General features: G+C 41.8%; 1 protein-coding gene across 6 annotated transcripts in view; it reads right to left on the bottom strand.

The window, feature by feature from the left end:
* Ambra1 (autophagy and beclin 1 regulator 1) overlaps window positions 1-23,942 on the bottom strand; it is a 225,702-nt gene that overhangs the window by 147,438 nt on the left and 54,322 nt on the right. For 3 of the 6 annotated variants that reach the window (XM_004626989.2, XM_004626990.2, XM_023710471.1), the window contains exons 2-8: window positions 22,264-22,517; window positions 21,535-21,593; window positions 20,821-21,004; window positions 18,531-18,703; window positions 16,958-17,024; window positions 16,244-16,390; window positions 14,934-15,970 (exon numbers count right to left, since the gene is read on the bottom strand). In XM_004626989.2, coding sequence (XP_004627046.1) covers window positions 14,934-15,970; window positions 16,244-16,390; window positions 16,958-17,024; window positions 18,531-18,703; window positions 20,821-21,004; window positions 21,535-21,593; window positions 22,264-22,398 — 1,802 coding nt within the window. In that variant the 5' untranslated portion in view covers window positions 22,399-22,517. Of the gene's footprint in view, window positions 1-14,933; window positions 16,391-16,957; window positions 17,025-18,530; window positions 18,704-20,820; window positions 21,005-21,534; window positions 21,594-22,263; window positions 22,518-23,942 lie in introns of all 6 variants that reach the window. The other 3 variants (XM_004626987.2, XM_004626988.2, XM_023710470.1) reach the window with 1 other exon arrangement.

Below are 23,942 nucleotides of genomic sequence, written 5' to 3'. Positions count from 1 at the left end.
CAAAGGAAATAAAGGAAGTAGAAGAAATCCCACATAAGTCACAGAAAGATGAAGATGTAACACAGGATTATGAAGAATGGAAAAGGAAAATTTTGGAAAATGCTGCCAGTGCTCAAAAGACTATAGCAGAGTGCTTTTAGTTTCCAGCCTGGGATGTGCTACAGACCCCTATAGTTTACTGCCACCTCCAGGAATAAGCCATTATTAGATCTGAGGTAGGGGCAGTGGGCTCCCCTTTGCATAAGCAACGTTAGATCACTACAGTGCCTCACACCTCGGATCCCCAAAAGACTGGCTGTCTCATAACAGGAAATGGGAGCCATTTCTGTTGTGTCTGAAGATGAAGGCACTCTTCTGTCCTGTTGAGAATATAAGATTTTACTTAAGTTTTTGTGCAACTGTTTTGGTTTGAGTAAATGTTTTGTACAGCCTAAACTAATAAATGTTATTTTTTTTTGTGCAAAAAAAACAGAGGGGAAAGCTTCATGACATGGGAATTAACAGTGATCTCTTCTTGATATCAAAAACACAAGCAACAAAAGCAAAATAAACAGGGCTCCATGAAGGTGACCCATAAAAAGGGAGAAAACACTTGCAAACTAAATACTCACGATGAGTTATTATCCACAATATATGAAGAACTAGTACAACTCAATAACAACAATAAACAATACCTCCAAATAAGCATATTAAACCAAGAAGAAAATGTTAGAATTCATATCTCTCCAACAATGATACATAAATAGTCAACAGGCATGGGCTGACAAGATGGTTCAGTGGAATAAAGCACCTGCTTAGGCAGGCTTAGGCAAAGCACAGGAACTAAGGTTCAATCCCCGACACCACATGCCATGCGAACCCCACCCCCAGGGTGGGCTGAGCCAACTAAAACAAAACAAAAAAAACAAATAGGCAACAAGCATATAAAAGGATATTCAGTGCTACTAATTATCAGGGAAAATTGAATAAGTTAAACAATTATTTATCATCTTATACTCATAAGAACTTTTTTTAAAACAGCAAATAATGAGTAAGAAAGTGAAGGAATTGTGACTTTTGTGCATTGCATGAAAGATTAGAAAGCAGTATAGAAGTTCATTAAATGACTAAAAACAGAACTACTAGGGCCGGCACAGTGGCCAGGGTTTGATCCAGGGCGTGCTGTGCTGGCCCGCTGAGATGGAAACTGAGACTGGGCGTGGTGGCATGTGCCTGTAATTCCAGTGCTTGGGAAGCTGAAAACAGGAGGATCACTATGAGTCTGACCTACATAGTGAGACCCTATAGATCCTGCACACCCTGCACTAAATACAAAAAAAAAAAAAAAAGAACTACACGATCCAGCAATTCTACTTCTAGATATATGCCCCCCAAATTAATAATAGGATGTCAGGAGATATGTGCATATCCATGTTCACTGCAACAATATTCATAACAGCCAAAATGTGGAAGCAGCGTAAATACTTAACAGACAAATAGGTAAAGAAAATGTGATAGTCAGTAGAATAAGTGCTTGGCTGGCAAGGGCAAGGGCCTGAGTTCAATCCCCAGTTCTGCAAGGAAAAGAAAATGTGACACAGTATTCAGCCTTTAGAAATTAATAAAGGGCAAGGTGTGGTGGTGCACACCTATGATCCCAGCACATGGAGGCTGAGGCAAGAGGATCACAATGAGCTAATGAGGCCAACCTGAGCTACATAATGAAAACCTGTCTCAAAAAACAAACAGAACAAAGAAATTAAGAAGAAAAATCTGACACACACAACAACATGGATGAACCTTGAATCTATGCTAACTCACATAAGCCATCCAAAATGACAAATACTATATTGACTCCAATTATAGTATGTTCCACTTATTGCATTGTCCCAGCAAAGTGCTGGGCTTGATCAGTAGTAACCAAACTCTGAAATGAAGGTGGTTGCCAGGGGCTCACTACATTGCTCCTTTTTTTTTTACGATTGCTCTTCAGCGGGTATGGGTTCAATCATACAAGAGGAAAGACTTCTCCAGCTGTTGGACATTAGTTACTGTACATGTAACTAATAAGGCTACATTATGTACTTGAAAAACCACTAAGGGTAAACCTATGTCATACATAAAAGAAAAAAAGGTTACAACTGTTACCAGAACAAAAGTAAAGTCATCTTATTGGGTGAAGGGACATAAGGGAAGAGTAGGGAGAAAGAGAAGCTGGGACACTGACATGAACAGGTGTGGGGCAGGAAGAAAACAGAAGAGGCAAAAAGCTTCACACACATCCTCTGGTGTAGCAAAGGAAAAGGGCACCATATCAACAAGCTGCAATTCTCTATGACAAGACCATATTCTCAGCCTTTGGTTCCTTTATTATTAAAATTGTTACTTCTCTTCCAACTTGGTTTTAATTTCCTGGCAGATGAACCTCTAAGTCCTGCAGTCTTTCACTAGATCTCACCCTCTGTCCAAAGTGTTCCACTCTCAGAAAGAAGGTTTTCTGTAGTCCATTCACACAGCTCAAAATGAGGCTGTCTGCTGCGTAACCTGACATAAGGAGATCTGCTCACTAACGTGAGCTCATCTACCAACTTCAGTTAGAAGCCTCTCTTTCCACCTTTGGAAACACGAGGAGTTTGTTAATTGTTGCTATTTAAAAATCAGGCAGCTTATCAGGTGAGGGGCTGTCAGCCTGTCAGCTAAAGTGGAGTCTCTGTGGGTGAATTAGGCAGGCTGGAAGGGTGGAGGGAGGCAAGGGCATGGCAATGTCCAGTACCTACCCCTGGTGTAGCCCTGTGGTAGGGCACTTAGGAAATACTAGCCTACACCTTTTTTTGGGACAGGGACTTGCTATGCAATCCAGGTTTGTCCTGAAGTCCCTACATACCCCAGGTTGGCCTAGAACTCACAGTGATCCTCCTGCTTCAGGTTCCAGAGTGCAGAGATCACAGGTATGCATCATCGGGCTCAGCAGTGGTGGAGTACCCCTCCCCTTCCACCCACCTTCTCTTTCCTTCCTTTTTGGTGGTACTGCAGAACAAATCTAGGGCCTTTACACTGAGCTACATTCCTAACCTTTTAAAAAAAACCTCTAGTTTGAATCATGGTCTGTCAAAAACTTGCCCAGAATAGACCTGAACTCTGTTACAAACATGCTATTCCTTGCCCAGTTCAATTTTTATAACAGGTCTCACTAATTTACTCAGGCTAGCCTTGAACTTGCAATCCTCCTGCCTCAGCACCCCCCCCCACTTCGATTACAGCCATATGCCACCACACCTGGCTTCCATCAATACACTTTGCTTCTACTACGTCAATGATCAGATACAGAAGATGGAATTTAAGTAGGAAATATGATGTCACCCTCGTATAGATTAAGGAACCAAGAAAGTCCATGTCTTGCTGGGCATGGTGTTATATCCCTGTTGATCCCAGTTACAAGGGAGGCTGAGATAAGAGGATCACAAATTTGTGAATAAACTACACTACATAGCAAGACCCTGTCTCAAAATAAAAGTTAAGCCAGGGATATAGCTTAGAGGCACAGTGCCTGCCTGGCAAGCACAAGTTTCTGAGTTTGATTCCCAGTACAAAAGAAAAAGAATGAAGAAAGAAAGGAAGGAAGAAATTTAAAACCACTGCGGATATAACTGTACGATAGGGCACTTGCTTAGCATGCATGAGGCCCTGGATTCAATCCCCAGCACCACTACCACAACACCAAAAATGAATGAATAAATAAATAAATAATAAAAGAAGTCTATACCTTGAGTAAAGTAGCATAACTACTCAACTGTCATGTGCATATACAACCCCATGTTGTTAGCTTCTTGATTGTTTTTTCCCCAATAGAATCTAGAAATCTAAATGTATATGGGAGAACCAAAGTGATTAGAAGCATTGTGGAGCCCAAACATACATGAAGAATATTTGGCAAACTCCAGGTTAAAAGACCCACCCCACTGAAGTAAAGTCTATTCACACAAACACTGTTTTTTAGGAGTACTCCCAATAAAGAGAAGATGCTCTGAACCTTACCCCACCCAGAAAATATATCAGAAATGCAGGAAGAGGGGTAATAAATTACCATATGGCTTTAATGGGCTATTGCTGACTAAAATAAGCAAAATAAATAAATAATAAAATAAATTATGCAAACAGAACCCCAGGCCAGGGAGATAGCTCAGCAACATAAGTACCCTCCTGGCAAGCACAAGATCCTGAGCTGGATCCCCAATATAAAAAAACAAAACAAAACAAAAAACGTACACCTGGCTTCAAACAACCTCCAATGCATCCTTTAGAGCTCTGCTCTGAACAGATGTAGTAGAAAAGGGGAATGGAAGATGAAAGGATGAATACATCAGAAACTGCTCTCCAGGATTTCAATACACACACAGATGGCGCTGCAGCTCAACCCTGGGCCTACAGAAACGTTCACCACCCTATTTACCCCAGGAATAATGACAACTATAACTTGCAATCTTACCTGCACCAAAGGAAGATGCTTGTCAGGCACGCTGCCTGGAGGCTCCTGGGCTCACAGCCAGGGTGGGCTGTGCACACAAGTCCCAAGGCAGAGGGAAGGCCAGTGACTTGTTCTGGGCAGAACTTACAGGAAGCTAGAAGTTCTGTATAGATTATCCCTGCTCGTCATCAAAAGTTTCACAAGGGTCAGTACTTGTATACCTGACCACAGTTTGGAGCAAGAGAACAGGGGCAAGGGCAGGAGGCCCAGACCAACTTCTTTTGGACCTCATCAGAAAGCCTTGTATTACTCTGCACCCAACTCTTCCAAATTGAGCTGAGAGGAGGCAAGGATCAGCCAACTCCAGTCTTAGGGCCAGCTCTGACCCAGTTTGCTTCAGTACAGCTCACAAGCTAAAAATGTTTATTTTTTAAATAGTTGAAAAAGCATCAAACAATTTTTTTCATGACGTAAAAATTATATAGAATCAAATTTATTTTGATACTTGAAGATTTTTTCAGGACAGACACTCATTCATTTACATATCGCCTATGTAAAGCTCAAACTTGTAGCTACAAAAAAACTGTACCACCTACAATGCCTAAAATATTCACCTTGTAAATATTTATCTTGTCTTTTTACAGAAAAAGTTTGCAAACAACTGATATAAAAGACAGAGCAAAGACTGCACCCAGAATTCAAAAAGATTGAAAATAGAATGATTGGAGCTAGAAGTGTAGTCAGTGCTACAACACTGAACTACATACATATGCAGGATCCTGGGTTCAACTCCTAGCAGAAAAGCAGAAACAGAAACACAGAACAACCTAACTGGGCAAATGAGCAGCAAAGGCAACAAAGATTAACAGCAAGGGATCAGGTATGGTAGCATCAGCAGTCCTGGGGACTGTGGCAGAAGGATGAGAAGTAACTTAAACTTAAGGACATCAAAACCCGGTTTTAAAACTTAAAAGCAACTGGGTATGGTGGTGGATACCTGTAATCCCAGGATTTGGGAGGGTGAGGCAGGAGAATTACCTTGAGTTCCAAGCCTAGACTACACAGTGAGACCCTACCTCAAAAACAAATAAACAAAATAAAACTTAAGAGCAATTTTAAAAAATAGTAACTTTAAGGGAGGATGTGCCAATAACAATGGTACCTTTTCCTCTCCACATCCTCATGCCCTTATTCACCATAAATTGGTTTCCTAGCCATACAAATATCTAAATGTCACTATCTTATGATAAGTAAAGAACTGCTTCTTTTCTCCCAGATATTTAACAAGACACAAAGGACTTTGTAGTAAGTATCTAGGATTAAAAACAGCTGCTTTCCTCATAATAAGCATGGTGGTGAAGGAAAAAGTATCATATAGTACTTTCAGCTGGCAGATACTTAGAATTAGTAAAACAAGATTTTTTTAACTTTGAGGAGGCAGATTCTGAAAATTCAATGATGGACAGTTTACTACTGTCTACCACTAGGGAGGGGTAGAAGTCCCACAACTGAAATAATGAAGTCTATGAAATTATACTCAGCAAAATATAGCAAGAAATAGGAATTATTTTACCCATCTTAAATTAGTAATAATAGTCTATTTTCTTTTTCTTTTAAAAAATGTATTTGGTGCAGAGTCTACAGTGTTCAGGGTCTCACTATATAGATCGGAACTCATAGTAATTCTCCTCTTTTCAGCCTCCCAAGCATTGGGATTACAGGCACGTGCCACCACGCCCAGTCTCAAGTGCCATCTCAGCGCACCACAGGGGCAGGGCCTGGGATGGCAAGGTACACGGGGGATCCAATCCCAGTGGCTGCACTCTGCTTAAGCAGGCACTTTAGTCTGCTGAGCTATCTGGCTGGCCCCTGAACAGTCAATTTTGATAGATACTATTTTCACAACTCAAGGGAAATGTTTTTGTGTAGAAAAAGTTCTAGAGTTAGCATACAGAACTTGCTCTTAGTGATTATCTCTGAGCAGTAGCTCTGCAGAGGACATTTACTTGCTATAACTGCACATTTCAGCCATGCATGGTGGTAAAACTTGTAATCTTAGCACTCCAGGAGGCTGAGGCAAGAAGACGGTTTCAGTTCAAGGCCAGCCTGGGCTATAAAGTGATCTTAAGGCCAACCTGAACTGCATAGTGAAACCCTGTTGAAAGAAGAAAGGAAGAAAAGAAGGAAAGGAGGGAGGTGGGAAGAGGAAAGGGGGAGGAGGGAGAAGCAGAGGGAGGGTGTTATGGTTTGTGTCTAGTTGTCCCCCCAAAGCCTCATGCAGCCATGGGGTGAGGACTTCTAGAGTTTGTGTTAACTCATGATCCACTGGGATTATGTGTGATCCAAGGCTGGGATTATGGGTCTTAGTACTGCTGGGATTACCCATAGGTGGGTAAATACTGGGAGGTACCCATAGGTGTGAGTACTTCCCCTACCCTGAGGCAGGAAATTTGCATGACAATGTAAGGAGGGAAGAGAAGCTCACTGCTTGAGCTGCTGCTATCCCTCCCTTGCTCTCTTGCTCTTTGCCGCCCCCATGAAATGTTGCCCGCTGCTCTGTGTTGGACCCAGCTGAGTATGGACTGAAACCTCCAGTAACTGTGAGCTAAATAAACCTTTCCTTCCTTCATTTTGAGTGTCGGGTATTTGTCCCAGCAACGAGAGAAGAGTAACTAAGACAGAGGGGGAGAGGGAGAGAGAGGGAGGGAGAAGAGGGTGGGGGAGAGAGAGAGAAAGAGAGAGCATGAGCGAGCAAGCGTGAGTGAGCGTGATATACCTGCATTAGTTTTTTAAGCAAGAAAATGCAGGTTCTTGCATTTCCAAACACTCCATGTTTGCTAACAATGCTCTAGGCTGACCTTTCCTCATAGTTTTGGTAACTTTCTGAGTTGGGAGATACATGCCTATTAAGAGCATTCATTCATTCATTCATCCATCCATCCATCCATCCATCCATCCGCAGCTCCTCACACAAACATTTAAAATCTTTCTTATTCTTTTTTTTTTTCTGCAATTTGCTTTTATTCCTCAATAATATGTGCCATATATATTCTGTATCTTTACAAACAAGTACTAGCACACTGCATTAAAGCTATAAATCAAGCATATTAAGATAGCTAGAAAATCCCTAATACTTGCAAAGTGAATAAAAGTCACTTCCAAATTACCTATGCACAAGAAAATTACTCTGAAGATTAGATGAATGGTAATAAACATTTGTTCTCACAAGTAATTGTTTGCTCATTTTGGGAGGCTATTATAAATCTGAGATAAAGAAATCTTGAGACACTTATTGTGAGCAAGGAACACTACAGGTCATACCCACTCCTGAACTTAGATGCAGAAACTGTAACAATATTAGCAAGATAAATCTGGGATTATTTCATGCATGTAAACTTAACTTCATATTTGATAATCAATTATTCCTGCTCATTACAGTAAAAAGTCTTTCTTATTCTGTCAGAGTCAGTGACTCCTTGGATGCTGCAAGCCACACTTTAATGCTATGGTCACCAACATGCTTTTCCAGTTTTCACCTATGATCAGGAAAAAGTAAAAATAAAAAGATATCAGTTCTCAAAACACATTCAAAACTTACTAAGCACTTTAGTTCTGATGCGTTGTTATGTATCTAGAGAAGGAATGTAACAGACCATTTAGCTGGGGGAAACTTTAGACTAATTTTGATCTCTCAACGATCTATTTGGGACCACCTTATAGGGACCCAAAAACATAAAACCAAGACCAAGTAACTGAAACAGTGTTTCTCCTAGAAACATCATATTTGTTACAGTTCTACCCAGAAATAATAATTGTAAATTATCTATCAGAACTCCAGTTTCTTTCCATGACAATTCACTGGACAGCCTCTTCAGCCACATGAGCCACAGTGACTTTGACGGAGTAACACTGCATGAAAGCACAAATTTCAAGTGAAGTGGAGGAAAGGGTGCCCTCTTCAGGATCCAAGAGTTCAAATCCCACCTTGACTACAAGTTCTGTACCTCTACAAAGCTATTTCCTCTCTCTGAATTTTCCAAAACAATTTGGGCTGGGTGTGGTGACACACATATATAATCCTGCCATTGGTTATCATGGGTCCCTGCTTTTAGTGATAATGGAAATTAAAATTGAAAGTACACATTTAGAGAGAAAACAGTCTAATTAGAAAGAAAAAATGGTAAGAGACTTTAGCTTAAGGACCAGATAAAGATCAAGTCAGCCCTTAACAACAACAAAAAAGTAAATAAAAATAAAAAAGACTCCAAGTGTGAGGCCCTGAGCTTGATTCCTAGTTACCTCTTTCCCAGAAAAAAAGGACTCCAGCTTGAGCAGATGGAGGGGAGACACTTTAATAAAGCATGTCACGCTATTCTATCCACAATAATAGGGCAACTTTTAAAAACTGGCTGGTAGAGGGTCGGCCAAATAGCTCAGCGGATTAAAGCGCCTGCAAGCAGGCACAGGGGCCAGAGTTCGATCCCCGGGCTTGCCGTGCTGGTCCCCCCCCCCCCCCACGCAAGGGTACACCTGAGAAGGCAACTGAGACTGGGTGTGGTGGTACATGCCTATAATCCTTGCTCTTGGGAGGCTGTGAACAGGTGGATCACTATGAGTCTGATCTAGCAGAGAGACATTGAATACCCTGTAGACCCTTCCCTAAAATAAAAAAATAAAAATTAGCTGGTAGAGCCAGGTGTAGTGGTACATGCCTGATAGCCTATTATCCCAGCCCTCACTCAGGAGTCTGAGGCAGGAGAATCATTGTGAGTTTGAGCCCAGCCTGGACTACAAAATGAGCTAAAAGGCCAGCCTAAACTGCATAGTGAGACCCTGTCTGAAAAAGACCAAAAAAAAAAAAAAAAAAAAAAATAGCTGGTAGGTTAAGTCCAGTTCACTATTACCTCAGTCCTGGTTTTATAGCTCTAAAGTCCTCATGAGTTTGAAGCGTGATTTCATTCTCATAAAATTATTATCTCTGTAGCGGTTTTAGTCATACCAGGTTCTACTTTTACCAAAATCCACAGGATCACAGATTTAGGACAATGGCTGGAGACTTCTATGCACAGTCAAATATAAACCTTTTATCCTGATGTTTCCTAGTCTTAAGGATAGATAAATTTAGGGCCAATAGACACTACTTAAATAACTAAAAAAACTTTACAGAGAGCTGAAAAGGCAGTTTTATAAAATAGTAATCAAACTTTGTTTTATTAATCTATTGGGAATTTACAGGCCCAGGAAAAGGGTCATAGTTTTTAACAAAAACAACTTTTAGGTCCCAACCACTTTTTTTTTTTTTTTTTTTTTTTGTGGCACCAGGGATCAAATTCAGGAGCTTGTACTTGCCAGGGAAACACTTATTCTAGTAAGCTATCTCCTCAGCCCCCCAAATGCCTTTTAAAAATACAACAATAACAGATTAGGGCTCAGGATTCTGTACTCCCCATTCCCACTGTGGTCTTTATCATGATTGTGTTGATCCCAGCTAACTACGAAGGATGAGGATGAAAGATGGAGGTAAGTTCTAGGCCACCCTAGGCAGTTTAATAAAACCCTTTCCCAAAATAAAATTAGGTATAGATCCCAGCAGCTCTGGCAGCGGGAGGAACGGCAGCGGTCGCAGCAGTAGAGCTGCAAAGCTCTGCAAGGCTCCTGTGCACCTCATTCCGCAGCTTCCACATGCAACCCCCCATGCCACCAAGATGCCCAAGAGGAAGGTTGGCTCAGACGAAGGAGGTGCCCAAGAGGAGATCTGCGAGGTTGTTGGCTAAACCTGTTCCAGTTAAAGTGGAAACAAAGCCAAAAAAGGCAGTGTGAAAGGATAAATCTTCAGACAAAACAGTGCAAGCAAAAGGGAAAAGGGGAGCCAAGGGAAAACAGGCTTAAGTGGCTAATCAAGAAACCAAGGACGATTTACCTGCGGAAAACGGAGAAACTAAAAATAAGGAGAGTGCAGCTTCTGATGAAGCAGAAAAGAAAGAAGCCAAGTCTGATTACTCACACACCATGTCTTTTTTTTTTTTTTTCCCACATCCCATGTCTTATCAGTGCTTCCTGTCTCCCTTCTTGTACAATCCAGAGGAATATTTTTATCAACTATCTTGTAAATGCAAATTTTTTAGTAGCTCTAGAAACATTTTTTAAAGGAGGGAATCCCACCTCATCGCATTTTTTAAGTGTAAATGATTTTTTTTTAGAGGTGAAATTCTCTGGTGGTTTATTTTTTGGTATAACCAGAAATAGTGGGATACTGAATTATGGCAGGCTTTCACTGTCTTGGGTGTCAGCTTAACATTAGATAGGTGGGGGTTAGTTTTATATCCTGCAATACAAAACACACTAAATGGCAATTTGGAATTATAGTCATGCATTTAATATGTCTTGGACACTTTAAATAACTTCTATTCCCATGTTTTTCGCAGAACTGTTTCCTAAAGAAAACTTCTTCCTAATTGTTGTTCTGTCAGAATCGTGTGCAGTCTGTAACATCTTTGATAGTGGTAGTCTGGTTTGCCCCATTTTGTTAATGTGCTGTGAAAGATCAAAAATTTGAGTATGTAGTGTATGTGATACAAAATTGTGAATTGGTGGGACTTAAGTAAGTCTTTGTCAGCATTTGAAGGTACTGGTACTTAATCCTCTTACAGAAAATCTGCCTCTAAATTTGAAGCAGGAAAGTCACTGGAATAACTGAAAAACAATACATGGCTTTTTTTTTTTGTATGTGTGTTAAGAACTGTGTACAAAGTGAATCATGTGTACTGATCCTCAACACAACCAATAAAATGTCAAACACTGAAGACAAAAAATTAATTAATTTAATTAAACAAGGATTGGGAATGTGATTCAGTGGAATAGCATTTGCCTGACACGCTTGAAGCCCTGGATTCAACTACAGTACTGAGGCAAGAAAGACAGATTGGACTGAGACAAAGTCTTAGCTTCTCTAGTTTATTGTTTTGCTTATTTGTTTGTTTTGAGACAGAGCCCAGCTATACTGTTCCAGCTGCCCCTGAATGCACTATGCAACCCAGGCTGGCCTCAAACTCAGAGCTCCTCCTGTCTCAGTCTCTCAAATGCTGGAATTACAATTGTGCACTATCACGCCTAACTATAAGTTCCTCTGGTTTGCCGGGGAGATGGCTCAGTGGAATAAGCACTTCCCTGGCAAGCGCAAGGGCCTGAGTTCAATCCCCGGCTCCAAAAAAAAAAAAAAAAAAAAAAAAAAAAAAAAAAAAAAAAAAAAAAACAAACTAAAAAAAAAAAAAAAAAGTTCCTCTGGTTCTAAGACATCACTTCAAAACTTTCCTTTTTCCTAATTAAAAACTTTTAAAAGAAAAGAAACTCCTACTCTAACAAGTCACAATATCCTAATCTTTTCCTTCAGAATCCTAAACTCTCAGACAAAAGGGGAGGGGGTACCTTTTGGTAGTGAGGCAACAGTCAAACTACCCAGAAACTTCCCCCTGCCTTGCCTACAGAGAAAGACAAATTTTGCACTGGTTGTTACTATGAAGCAGCACAGAGCTGTTTTGAAGTACACACTGTGTGCTTATTAAGACTCACTATTCACATACACTAGTAATTATCTCTGCAAGTACAAAGGATCAAAATATAACCCCTTAACATATCTCCCCCTAGAAGTCCAAAGATGCAAAATCCTTTCCTTTCGATTACAATAACCTTTTATGAACTTCACTCACTAGAAACAATAGTCACCTATAGAAACGGGCTTTAAGAGCCAACCTCCCCCACAAATAAGGACACCTTTTCTTCCCAGCCAGCCTAACCTAGCAGCAGCAGCCCAACAGTGACACCTACTGGAGAAGTCACAGCAGGGCCTGACTCGGTCAAGAAGGATGAGCCCCTTCTGATATTGACAGACCCGCTGGGATGACTGGCTTACACTGGAATGCTGCCAACTGAAGAGAAAATTGCCAGTCTCTAACGTGTGCATTTCTGAGTCAGTTGTCGGCACCTACGGTATACCATATCTTAGCTCATTTAAGGGATTGCCCCCATATACCTACTATATTCATACACAATTTTACAATGAAAGCTATGCACAATTTGTATAATTTAACAGAAAAAAGCATATAAAACTGTTTATTGCAAAATGGCAAAGGACTTCTTTTTTAGCAATGTATGTCTTTAAATACTAAAAATTTACTCAAGCCACAACACAAATAGTAGCTCACAAAATCATCAGCAGAAAAAAAAAAATAATAAAGTTTTGGTGTCTTAATAGTTTCTAAGGTTTTACTTTTAGTAATTTTTTACTTTTTGAAACAAGGTCTCACTGGGTAGCCCAGGCTAACCTCAAACTAAACATCTTCCTGCTTCAGCCTCCTGAGTGCTAAAACTACAGGCATGTGCCCCTATGCCTGGCTCAGTATCTTAGGTTTTCTTTTGTGGTACTGAGCATTAAACCCAGGTCCTTCACATGGAGCTGCATCCCTAGGCTTTATATTTGATACAGGGTCTTGCGAAATTGCTAAATTGCCCAGGCTGGGTTTGAATTTGCAATTCTCCTCCCTTAGCCTCTCAGAGCACCAGGATTTCAAGCCTGAGTGAGTTTATTTTTAACTCAGAATGCTCATGTCATGGTACATGAAAGACATGCAAAGGTACTGTGGTAACAGAACAGACAAATGCTGAGCAGAAGCTCTCCTGGACCATGAGACAAGGACTGCCTTGCAACTCAGAGCAGAACTAAAGAGTCTTCACAAGGTCCCTTTAATAATCCTTGAGTGCCTATTATGTGTCAGGCACCATACTCGAAGGAAGGAAGGAAGGAAGGAAGGAAGGAAGGAAGGAAGGAAGGAAGGAAGGAAGGAAGGAAGGAGAGGAAATCTAAGTCCCAGGCTCCAAAAAGGGGCTATTATGGAAGACAAAATATTTCAAACCCATGAATGGAAGAGCTGCTTGTCCAAGACTGGTCTAACTCATTAGGGGAAAGAGACTTCCATTACTGTGACCTTTTTACTGCCAGCCAATCTTCTCACAGTTCCCAAGGCCAGGCCTTAGTTATTGCTTACTATCATGAATGTATCATTCAGTTTCTTCCTCTACTATGTGCTATTCCTCTAAAAGAGAAAGATCTTTCTTAAATTTTAACCATTTTTCAACTAGATTTTGAAAACTCAATACATTCCTTTTTCTAAAAAAAGGACACTTTTAACACTTTTGTTGGTTTTTGCTTGTTTGCTTAGACTACACTTAATCTCTCTCTTTTTTGCAGAACCATACATTTAATCTCAATACAAGAAAGTACATGATTGTCTACACTTTTAATAATGTAAATAAGCCTTGCATCCACAACAAAACTGCAGACTCCAGGGGGCATGGAGGATAGCACAGACTGGAAAAATTAGAGCCATTCAACCAGTGCTTATTGACTGAGTGACTGTCTAAAGCACCCTCCCAAAATAACAAGTACATTATGTGCACAGTCTATATTCCCATCCTTGTTAAAAAATGTCAGAGAAATTTCATCAAAGAATATAATACAGAGTAATATGCTGTCTGGATCCAACAGACATATTCTGGAAGCCAGTGATTATGCTGGATTTGACCTTTACAAAACTATAGAAAGAAGTCCCTAATAAATCAAGTTTAAGATATGCACATAGCCATAAAAGGAACATGTAGTGGGTGATCAACTACACCCAGTTTCTTTCATGAAATAGTAGGCTGATATGCCAAACTGTGCATAGAGAGACCTTCTATCAAGTCTTCTGTTTTTCCCACCCCAAGATAAAGCTCCATCTAAAACACCCATTCAACAAATCTTGGGTTTGAGGGTGTTACTCAATGGTAGAACATGTGCTTGACTTACAGAAGGCACCAGGTTCAATATCCAGTACCCAAAAATACAAACAAGTAAACAAACCCACCATGTATCTATAAAAATTTTTTTGAACTTTGAGATATATATATATCTTCTTTCTCATGTGTATATATGCACGCACTCATGCATGTTCATTCTTTCCAAAAGGTAAGAATTAGGAGGTGAACAGTTGCCCAAAGCAAGGCAAGCAAAGAAGAGCCAATCCAATATGCAAGTCTGAACCAAGGGGTTCTCTTTTACTACTTATTGTTAGAGCACTCTGGAACCCTTCATCTCACAGTATCTAGGCCTACACAAACAAACCATCAAGGTTCAAAGGCACAACACAGAAACTCAATGGTTCTATCTCTTTGTACCTCTCTAATTTCATCTATGCTCTCCTTTCAAAGCTAAAGCTAGAGCCTTCAGCTCAGCCAAAAACACAGCCAGCACAACCAACTGATTCATACATACCAACAGGCCTGATCCTAGCTTTGCCACCAGAGCAGTATTTTCCAAGATGGTGCAATGGGGATATCAGAATCAGATGTGTGGACCCAAGACCCTTCCAACAGATCCCAAATCTACAGGGCTGAAGGAAGAGACATAAGGAGAAAAGGCAAAGATGCAGGAGAAGGAAGGATAGCAACTGCTTACCTCCTAAGGGAATCCTCCTCAGAGCTCTCCTCTGGCATATCCTGATGTAAGGCCTCCTGTGGTACAGTTCCAGGTCTGCTGGACTGGGTGTAAATTCGTTCCCAGTGGCCTGTCTCCTGGTTAAAGGCCACCCCCACAGTCCTCTCCTCCTGTGGACTAGCAGAGCTACTCAACTCCAGCCTGCTGGAGCTAGGTGTCTGGCCCTCAGTGCGTTCAAGAGATGGCAACTGGTTGCCACTGGATGACATGCCCTCAAAAGTGCTAGGGACCTGCCAGGAGGAGCTAGCCTCCCCAGATGGGTAGTTGGGTGTGGTTCTTTCCCAGCGCAGGGTATCATTGTTGAAGGTCAGGAGATTGTGGCAAGCGCGGCAGCGGTTCAGGTGGCCACGGGACAAGTTGGAGTTGTTTTCACTGCTGTGCGGGGTGGGCTGGTGGGAAGGGCCTGGCCTCTCAGATTCAATATTATTGTTGAGCATTTCCTGGGCCTGCTGAGTCTGAGAAGCTTCCCCACTTAGGCTCTGGTCCAGCTCCTGCAGCCGGTCATATTCCAGAAAGAAGTGTCGCAGGTCACACTGAAGCTCGTGGCGAATGCTGCCTGAGTTGTTCTGGCTGGAACCATTCCCTCCATCGGACTCACCCGCCAACCCCGAGGCTGGAAAGCCCCTCCCTTCTGTGGCTGATGTGTACACAGATGCCTGAGAGCCACCTTCTTGCTGTCTCAGCACAGACAGCAAGCTCACAGAGGAGGCACTGGTCCTGGGTGGGGGCATGGACTCTGCCTCAGAGCGTGAGTTCAGACTGAGGACTGTCCGGGTCCACTCTGATCCTGTCAGCCCAGGAGCTATTTCTCGGTGATACCTAGATGGATGGCTGGACAGAGGGCCCCCCAAAGAGCGACGCGTAGGCCCCAGACTGAGGTTGCGGAGCGTGTTGCCGGCAGTGCTGCTCTGGACTGTACTGAAGGCAGACGGCCGGTTCAGAAGGCCCTGGTCCTGCTGCGTTGATGAGGCCTGCTCCGGGGGATGGAAGGGCTCGGTCTGTACAAAAGAAAAGGAAGGGGTAGTAGCTCTGGCAGAAGCTGGGGGGACACTGTCCTGGTGTGGCAAGAGGGAAGGAACTCGAGTGCCAGAGCAGCGGCTGCAAAGGCACAGGATCCCAGGGTGCTGGCAGCACTCAACTGTGGTGGGGTAACTGACCCGCTGTCGGAGCCTGATGTAAGCGGAAGTCCTGGGGCGCTCCGTGGAGGGCTGAGGGGGAGGCGGTGGGGGTGAGGGGGTGGCAGAATCTTGCACTGTGCTTTGCTCTCCCACCTGGATGCCAGAGGAGCGGGAGGACAGCATGTGCAGGAAATTGTGGAGAAGAGGCGTCCGGCGAACTGGCTGTGATTGCAGAAGGGCACGCTGACGGTAGTGGGATAATTCTGTTCCATCTATGGGAATTTCTGGTTCATCATCGCCCTGCAATGTGGACCAGCATGGAGCAAAGGGTAGAGCAAGGCAGTTAGGTAGAACCTCCGAGTGAATCAAGAACTAACTACTGACAATCATCCAAGGAGAAGCACCTTCATAGTCAACAACTCTCCACCCCTGAAGTACTGAAAACTACAGAAACAGGCTGCAGATTCAGAATCATAAGATATCAAATTCATTCACTTTCAATTAGCAACATGTCTGAGTACAGCTGGCAAACCAATCCTCTCATTAAAAGCGTCTCTGTGACAATGGAAGCAGCAAGGGGAAACAAAATGTCAGCCAGCCAGAGGCACACAAGTAACAGGCAATCCAACACCACCTGATGATGACAAGGGCTACTGCTAATGAGGTGATCACTCAGGAGTTTTAGCATTGAGTCTCCTGGTAAGATTAAGGCTGAACTTCTGACTATGCAGTGCGAAGCTAATTTAAGACTTGGCTGGAAAGAAAGGCTTGGATATTGAGAATTAAAATCCAACATAATCAGAATTAGAGCTCTCGGCTAGAAAATAACTCACAGTTCAGACAGAGTTGGAACTTTAAGAATCTTACCTGCTGATTAGAGGGGTTAACAATTGCTGTGAGTAAGTAGTGTCCAAGCGGATCAAATCTCACCAGACTGAAACCACAGAAGACACAAAGACACATAGAAAGATTACATTAATTGAGAAGAAAACTGCTCACACTTATAGCAATGATTACTGATAACTGCAGAACCGCCTGGCATCTACTTTATGCCTTCACACTTTTGAAGAGATCAAAATTAGCTCAGTATTTCTTGCCAGTATAAAGGAATACATACCACAAAAAATAACAATTTAATATTTGAAAGTTTACATCCAAGCAAGCAGCGACATTAAGCATACATTTGCTTATTTCTAAGAGACCATCCTACCAGAGACCCTTACATACCCTACCATGGCTCAGTTCTTCCCTCACAATGTAACACACTGGCAAGAAGCATGTACTCTGGTAACAATAAACAGTCTCAATGTCAAATACCAATAGCTTGGGGGCCAGGGAGATGGCTCAGTGAAATAAGCACTTCCCTGGCAAGCACAAGGGCTTGAGTTCAATCCCTGCTTCCGCCAAAAAGAAAAAAGGAAAAAAAAGAAACAATAGCTCAAACTATATCTGGCTATGCTGCCAAAATAAAAAAAATAACATAACAACTTTAATTCAGGCAATAGGTACTTGGTGGTGGTGGTTAGTTGTGGTGGTATAGTAGCAGTAGTTTGGGGGTTTGTTTGTTCTTTTAACCCAAGGTCTCATGCATGGTAGAAAAGTGCTCTACCACTGAGCCACAGACCCCACCTACTGTGTATGTTTGATCTTGAAAGCTAAAAAAATATTCACTAGCAGATTTGATGCATGGTTACATCTCTGTCTTTCAACTTGAGAACACAGATGACCAAGGATAACCATTCACTCACAAAGCTATCTAAACTAACACCTGAACTTCTTTCAGGTTTCCCCCCAAAAAAGAAATCCAAAATACTGATGACTTTAAGCCTAAGAAAAGATGCTACTGACCTGCTCTAGAGACCAGATGAGACAAGAAAAATGAACTGCTTCCTGGATTGCTATCCAGTGATTAAAAAGTAGGCTTAAGAGGCCAAGAAGATGGCTCAGTAGAATAAGCGCTTCCCTGCCAAGCACAAGGGTCTGAGTTCCACCCCAGGTTCCAGAAAAAAAAAAAAAAAAAAAGGCTTAATAGGGACAGCCAGATAGCTCAGTGAATTAAAGCGCCTGCTTAGGCAGATACAGGGACTGGGGGTTCAGTCCCCCACCTGCCGTGCTGGCCCTGTCCCTGGGGCACACTGAGGCCTCGATTGAGAACGGGCATGGTGGTACATGCTATAATCCTAGTGCTTGGCAGGCTGAAAACCAGGAAGAATCACTACAAGTCCAATCTATGCAGTGAGACCCTGTAGGCCCTGTAGACCCTGTACTAAATACATTCTTTTAAAAAAGTAGGCTTAATTAAAAAAAGGAGTCACAGGATAGCAACTTCCCTGATAGCTGCCCAGAGAGGACAACACACATCTCATTAGGTGACAAAGGTGCAATGTTCTATGTCATGCCAGGCCTCTGCGAGACACTAACAGTAGGGCATAGCACTCACCGGACCCGCTCCATCTCACTTGCAGTCTTGACCACAGCAAAGGGCTCCCGTCGGCTCCAGTCCCAGAAGTGGATTTCATTGGCAGTAGCAATCAACAAAAGCTGTGCCGTAGGATGGAAAGCCAGGGAAGCAATGGCATTGTTGCTATCTGTAAACCAGCTTTCACTGCCACCCTGAAAATGAACAAATCCCAAACATTCTGAGGTTACAAACTACCAATGCACTTAACAGTAAACTTCAAGAACACTTTGTTAGGGCTAGGGATATAGCTCAGCGGCACAAGCACCAGCCTGGCAAGTGCAAGGTCCTGAGTTTAATTTCCAGCACCAAAACAAAACAAAACAAAAGACACTTCATTAAAGATAAAATGGGGCTGGGGAAATAGCTCAGTAGAATAAGTGCTTGCCTGGCAAGTGCAAAGGCGTGAATGCAATCCCCAGTTCCGCCCAAAAAAAAAGATAAAATGAAGTCAGGCATGCTAGCACAAATCTATAATCTCAGCTGCTCAGAAGACTGAGGCAAAAAGATTCAAGATCAAGGCCAGCCTGGGCAACTTAGCTAGATCCTGTCTCAAAACGCAAAAGGAAAAAATAAATAAATAAATAAAATAAAATAAAATAATAAAAAAATAAATAAAAACGCAAAAGGGCTGATATATAGCTCATCATTTGCTGGGCTCAATCCCAGGAATTGCAAAAATAAGTAAGATAAAAGCCAGGTGCAGGGCCAAGGATACAGCTCACTGGCATAAGCACCTGCCTGCAAGCACAAGGTCCCAAGTTTGATTCCTAGCACCAAAAAAAAAAAAAAAAAAGGAAAAGCCAGGTGCAATAGCACATGCATGTAATTCCTGCACTTGGAATGCTGAGACCAATTCAACTTCTGCCCGGGCAATGCGGCAAGATCGTATCTCAAAAGATAAAGGTCCAGGGTTATGGTGCACTATAAAGGTCCCAAATTCCGTTGCCAATACCACAAAAAATAAAAATGAACAGATTAAATAAAATGAGTACTGATAAGGCCTACTTTAAATATGTCTCTGTAAGCCAGGTTCATACTTATAATTGTAGCAACCAGTGGGTTGAGGCAGGAAGATCCCAAATTCAAAATTTTTTAAACTTAGAAAGGGCTGGAAACAGCTCAAAATGAAGGTCCTGGGTTGAATTTCTACTACCCACATAAATAAATAAAAGGTTCTCCATAAAAACAATGTACAAAATCAATGATCTGACTGTTCCACTAATTTATCAAATATTAATCCCAGCTCAATTCAAGTCATTTACAATCTATAAGCAAGTATCTCCTCAGTTCCTTTTTGTGAATCCTACAAAGCCAGAGCCAGGCACAGGAAAGCATGACTGTAACCCCATTAGATGGGAGGTTGAGGTAAAACAAAGAGTTCCAAACCACCTTGCCTCAAAACAAAAACCCTCAACTTTGTGCACAATATGAAGACAGAGGGCTGGTGAGATGGCTCAGTGGTCTAAAGCACCTACTTAGAACAAGCTTAGCAAAGCAAAGGGACCACGGTTCAATCCCCCAGCACCACATGCCAGCCAGCCCTGCCCCCTGGTGGGCTGAGCTGGCCACACACACACACACACACACACACACACACAAATAAAATAAAGTTAAAAAAAAAAAAAGAAGAAGAAGATAGAGCATCCTGCTTTGATAATCACAGTCAGAGACCAACACAATCTCTGCTCTAAGACAAAAGAATCTATCTTGAATGCATCTCAGAGCCTCCTATAGTATATCACAATGAGTAGGTAGAACAATAATAGTGTGTTTTCTTTCTTTCTTTCTTTTTTGTTTTTTGGCAGAACTAGGGATTGAACTCAGGCTCTTGCACTTGCCAGTCAAGTGCTAATTCTACTGAGCTATCTCCCCAGCCCCCTCTTTTTTAATAGAGTGCTTGCTTGCTTGCTTGCTTACTTTCTTTTTTTTTTTTTTCCCCTGAGACAAAGTCTTGATATAGAGTTCAGGTTGGCTTTCAGTTCACTATATAGCCCACACTGTCCTCAAACTCACAATTATCCTGCTGCCTTGGCCTCTTAAATGCTGGGATTATAGGGTCCACATTACTACACCCAGTGCTAATAGTTCACTTTAGAATGAAAAACTATGAACCAATGTCTACTGATTAAGTAGGTACTGACTACTACATACTCAGGTGAAGTCCACAGAACCTATCTAGTTTCTGGTCCAGAATTAAGAACCCAATGACAAATTAGGTCTCTGCACTCAGAATACCAAAGAAAAAGGCTGTTAAGCAAATAATACTTACATGTAAATCCCAAATCCTAACCTCCCCATCTAGGCAGCCAGAAGCTATAAGGCCTGAGATGGTGGGGTGGAAAGTGACACACCAGGGAGTTCGGCGGTGTCCAATCAGAGAATGTACACACTTGCCTGTCTTCACCTCCGTAATGTAGATATTATGGTTTACATGGGTGGAGGCCAAGAGAGTCCTAGGGAAATCAAAGAGTAGGAATGAGTCAAGAGGCACATGGCATTATAACAAATTTTATCAGCTTTGGACAACAAGGAAAATTGATATTTTTGCCTACTCCAGCATGAAAGAAACTATGCCTTATGCCTTAATGTAACATATTCACACACAAGAGAATTATTGATCTCTAAAAGTGTCTGGCTTTCCTACACTGTCCCCAAATGACACATACCTCCTTCAGAGGCAGTTTTTCAGACTGGGAAAGTCATCATGTCACTGGTGGTCTATATCACTCAAGCAAAGGATTATTGCTGAGAAATTTTCCAAATTCTGATCTCTGCTTTTTTACTTCTCATTTACTCTCACTAGCGTTCTGTTAGCACTACTTATCTGCTTTCTTTCCTTTTCTGACACACAGCTCTCTCTTTATACAGTACTTTAGAGAGCCTCTTGGGATTGGATTAACCTGGAAGATCTCACTAGGCCAAATATACAGAAAGCAATGCTGCTGCAAATCTTAACATTAAATTACAGATAAATACTAGGTACCTGTCTGGGCTGAAGGCCAGTAAGAAGGTAGAGCGTGGACTATCAGGCAGTTCTACTCTCTGGGAGACAAAAAAGAAAAAAAAAAAAAAAAGAAAAGAAAAGACAGTTCAAATACATTATTTATACACTGTGGCTTGCCCTACCTGAAAAGCACATGAACCATTCTAGATTAACATTCACAAGTATCAGCTAAAAAAACTAGAGACAATGATCAAGTTGCAAATTGAGAGAGATAAATCTAAATTACCTTCAAGAAAAAGATCTAGTTCTAAAGGAAAAGATACTTCTAATCCTTAAAGTGTTTCAAATTTGTAAATGAACCTCCCAAGTTAGATATATCAATTCTCCTACATAAAACTTTCTGCCCCTTCTTAAGAGCCCCTTCTATTTTTTTTTAATTTTTATTTTTTTAATTTTTATTTATTGGATGGGGAGATAGCTCAGTGGAAAACACGCTTCCTTGACAAGCACAAGGGCCTGAGTTCAATCCCCAGTTCTGCCAAAAAAAAAGGAAAACTTTTTATTTATTTGTATGTGTGTGGCCAGCTCAGCCCACCAGGGGGTGGGGCTGGTTGGCATGTGGTGCTGGGGGATTGAACCGCGGTCCCTGTGTTTTGCTAAGCTTGTTCTAAGTAGGTGCTTTAGACCACTGAGCCATCTCGCCAGCCCAAGAGCCCATTCTATTGTCTGCCCTAGAGATCCTATCTCAAAAACAGCCACATCTCTCACCTTGCCCTCCCATTTCATCCAGCGGGTTTTATCCTCCACCAGCTCCTGCAGGAGCCTCTGGGCTCCCATGGCCCGAGTGCCCCGTTCCCGGCCCCAGAGTATCCGGACAGCATTCTTCTCTGGGACAACCTTCATGGTGCTCAGTAGCCAGTGTCACCCCAAACACAAGATACAAGGGAGCAAGGAATAGCTCCACACACTGAAGCAGCTAAAACAAGGCCATTCAGGTTCTTATCAGTTGTCCTCATGGAAATCTAAAGAACAGAAAATCATGTTAAAGAATGCTAATTTCTTGACCAGAGATGCTTCCCATTGCAATACAAGTACAGCTCAAAAAGGAAAAGTCTTTTCCTACTTAATGATATTTTCTCAGAAAAAGTCTTTCCCTCAGAGATCTTCTTTTAAATTTAATTCATCCTCTCATAGCCTCATAGCACCACCAAATACCTATCTCAAGAATATACCACTCTCTTAAGGAGCTAGTCTGTTGCTATGCGGTGAGGAAAGAAGCAGCTCTATTCCTAATAAAAGGGTTTGGGAAAAAAAAAAAATAAGTAAATACGAAACGGCCTGAAACATATTTGGAGGTATAGCTCAGGGTAGAATGCTTCCTAGCATGCTAGAGACCCCAGGCAAAGTAATGTGTGCTGGTAGTCTGCCTACAGAGCAAGCTGAAGCAAGTGAAGCACTTCAGCCCAAGTCTTTGTAGCTAGCATGGGCAACATAGCATTACCATGACAATTAAAAATAGTGATTTTTTAAACCTCAGGCCAGGAGTGGCAGTGTATACCTGGAATCCCAGCACTTAGGTACATGATGCAGGAAAATCACAATTTCAAGGCCAGCATGAGGCCACATAATGAGTAAGACAGTCTGGAAAACAAATAAAAGTAGGAGGAGGTCTTGGTACAGCTCAGTGGTAAAGTGCTTGCCTCACATGAGACCTAGGGTTCAATTCCCACAGTCAGAAAATAAAAACAAAAACCCTTGAGGAGAAAAATGATACAAAATAAATAATAAATCTTAGAAGTAACCTATACAGCCGGGCATGGTGGCATACACCTGTAATCCCAGCACTCTGGATGTAGAGGAAGGAGGATCATTGCCAAATTCAAGACCAGCCTGAACTACAAAGTGAGCTCAAGGCCAGCCTGAAGTGCATAACGAGACCCTGTCTCCAAAAACAAAAAAAGCAGAAGTAGCCTATATGTCCATCAAGAGGAATGGATTAAGAAAATGTGATAATACTATTCTGCCATAAAGGATAAACCCGAGTCATTTGCAGGAAAATGAATATGCACTTTGAAATAATATTAACTGAAATCAGACACACATAAATATCACATATCTCTTACATGAGAAAACTAAAATATAAAGAGCAAAATAAAAAATAGGAAAAAGTGAGATAAGATCTTTTGCAAAAGGAAAAGGGATGGAAAGATGAAGGAAGGCATAGGTGATTTAATAATTTTTAAAGGCAGTTTTATATTATTTCTAAATTTTAAAATAACTGCTTACTGTAAAAATGTAAACAGTAATTGGCTCCTTACATTTCTTAAAAAGTCTGCAATCTAAAAAGTACACAGGGCTGGAGAGATGGCTCAGTGGTCTAAAGCACCTACTTGGAACAAGCTTAGCAAAGCATCAGGGACCGCGGTTCAATCCCCCAGCACCACATG

The sequence above is a fragment of the Octodon degus genome, unplaced genomic scaffold (genome assembly GCF_000260255.1).
Source record: "Octodon degus isolate 3935 unplaced genomic scaffold, OctDeg1.0 scaffold00018, whole genome shotgun sequence".
NCBI lineage: Eukaryota > Metazoa > Chordata > Mammalia > Rodentia > Octodontidae > Octodon > Octodon degus.
This window is presented reverse-complemented; position numbering and strand designations above follow the sequence as displayed.